This window comes from Myotis brandtii, unplaced genomic scaffold, assembly GCF_000412655.1.
Source record: "Myotis brandtii unplaced genomic scaffold, ASM41265v1 scaffold247, whole genome shotgun sequence".
Taxonomy (NCBI): domain Eukaryota; kingdom Metazoa; phylum Chordata; class Mammalia; order Chiroptera; family Vespertilionidae; genus Myotis; species Myotis brandtii.
Genome location: NW_005359352.1, coordinates 2,402,123 through 2,403,063, shown reverse-complemented (window position 1 = coordinate 2,403,063; position 941 = coordinate 2,402,123). Strand labels below are relative to the sequence as shown.

Genomic DNA, 941 nt, shown 5'->3' with positions numbered 1-941 from the left:
GGCCGAGTGGCAGTGGAGAGGGACCGCCCGCCCGCCCACACACATGCCCGCTGTAGGGCTGGCGCTTCTGCCCGCACAGCGGTGATTACCGAACCTGTTAAAACTGTGCAGAGCATCTGGGCTTTTAAGTTTCTAGCTGCAGGACAATAGCTCTGGTAAGTAATTCCAAGAACTCAGGGAGACCACAGCGAGCCCCCTCGGCGACACGGGCCAGCCTGGGTGAGGCCCCCGACAGCCCTGGGCTCTCACTATTCCACACACTCCCACTGTGCACACATGTGCATGCACACACGTGCACAAGCGTGCACACACACGCTTTAACAAAAACCGCTCCCCCTATGCACTGTGCTGCAGCTGATTTCACCTACTCGGCCGGAGCACCGTGGCCCACATTCCCACCGCGTTTCCAAGGCAGGACGCTGGGCGCGGTGTGCAGTGCCCGCAGCCGTGCCCTGTCCAGGGCACTGACCAGCCTGGCCCCGCGGCCAGCACGTGAGCATCTGAGCACACTCCTCTCTGAGGTCTGAGCCAGCGCCTCCCTCCTTCCCCGCGCTCCCACCTCAGACACTCCGACCGGAATGAGTGTTTCTTTAGGAAAATGAACCGGCCTGACTGGCTGACTCACAGCAGCACACGCTGAGCTGTGCGCCTCTCCGAGTGGCGAGGCTGTCGGCACAACAAACCCCCCCCCCCACCACCACCACCCCGCACGCGGGCCTACCAGTGCGAGTGCTCCTCCAGGCTCCTCACGGGCTCCGTGACGTTGCGCGTGTCCCAGAACTTGACCTTGCAGTCGTCCCCGCAGGTTGCCAGGTAGTACTGCTTGTTGGGGTTGAAGTCCAGGTCCCGCACCAGCTGCCCGTGGGCGTTCTCCATGCAGTAGATCTGCCTGAGCAGGAGACGCTCGAGCGTGAGGCGGGGGCGGCCTGGCATCAGACCCG

General features: G+C 63.4%; 1 protein-coding gene across 1 annotated transcript in view; it reads right to left on the bottom strand.

Annotated features, from left to right (window-relative positions):
- TSSC1 (tumor suppressing subtransferable candidate 1) overlaps nucleotides 1-941 on the bottom strand; it is a 31,171-nt gene that overhangs the window by 1,239 nt on the left and 28,991 nt on the right. Inside the window, exon 7 of the mRNA XM_014540544.1 lies at nucleotides 722-889. Coding sequence (XP_014396030.1) covers nucleotides 722-889 — 168 coding nt within the window. The remainder of the gene's footprint in view (nucleotides 1-721; nucleotides 890-941) is intronic.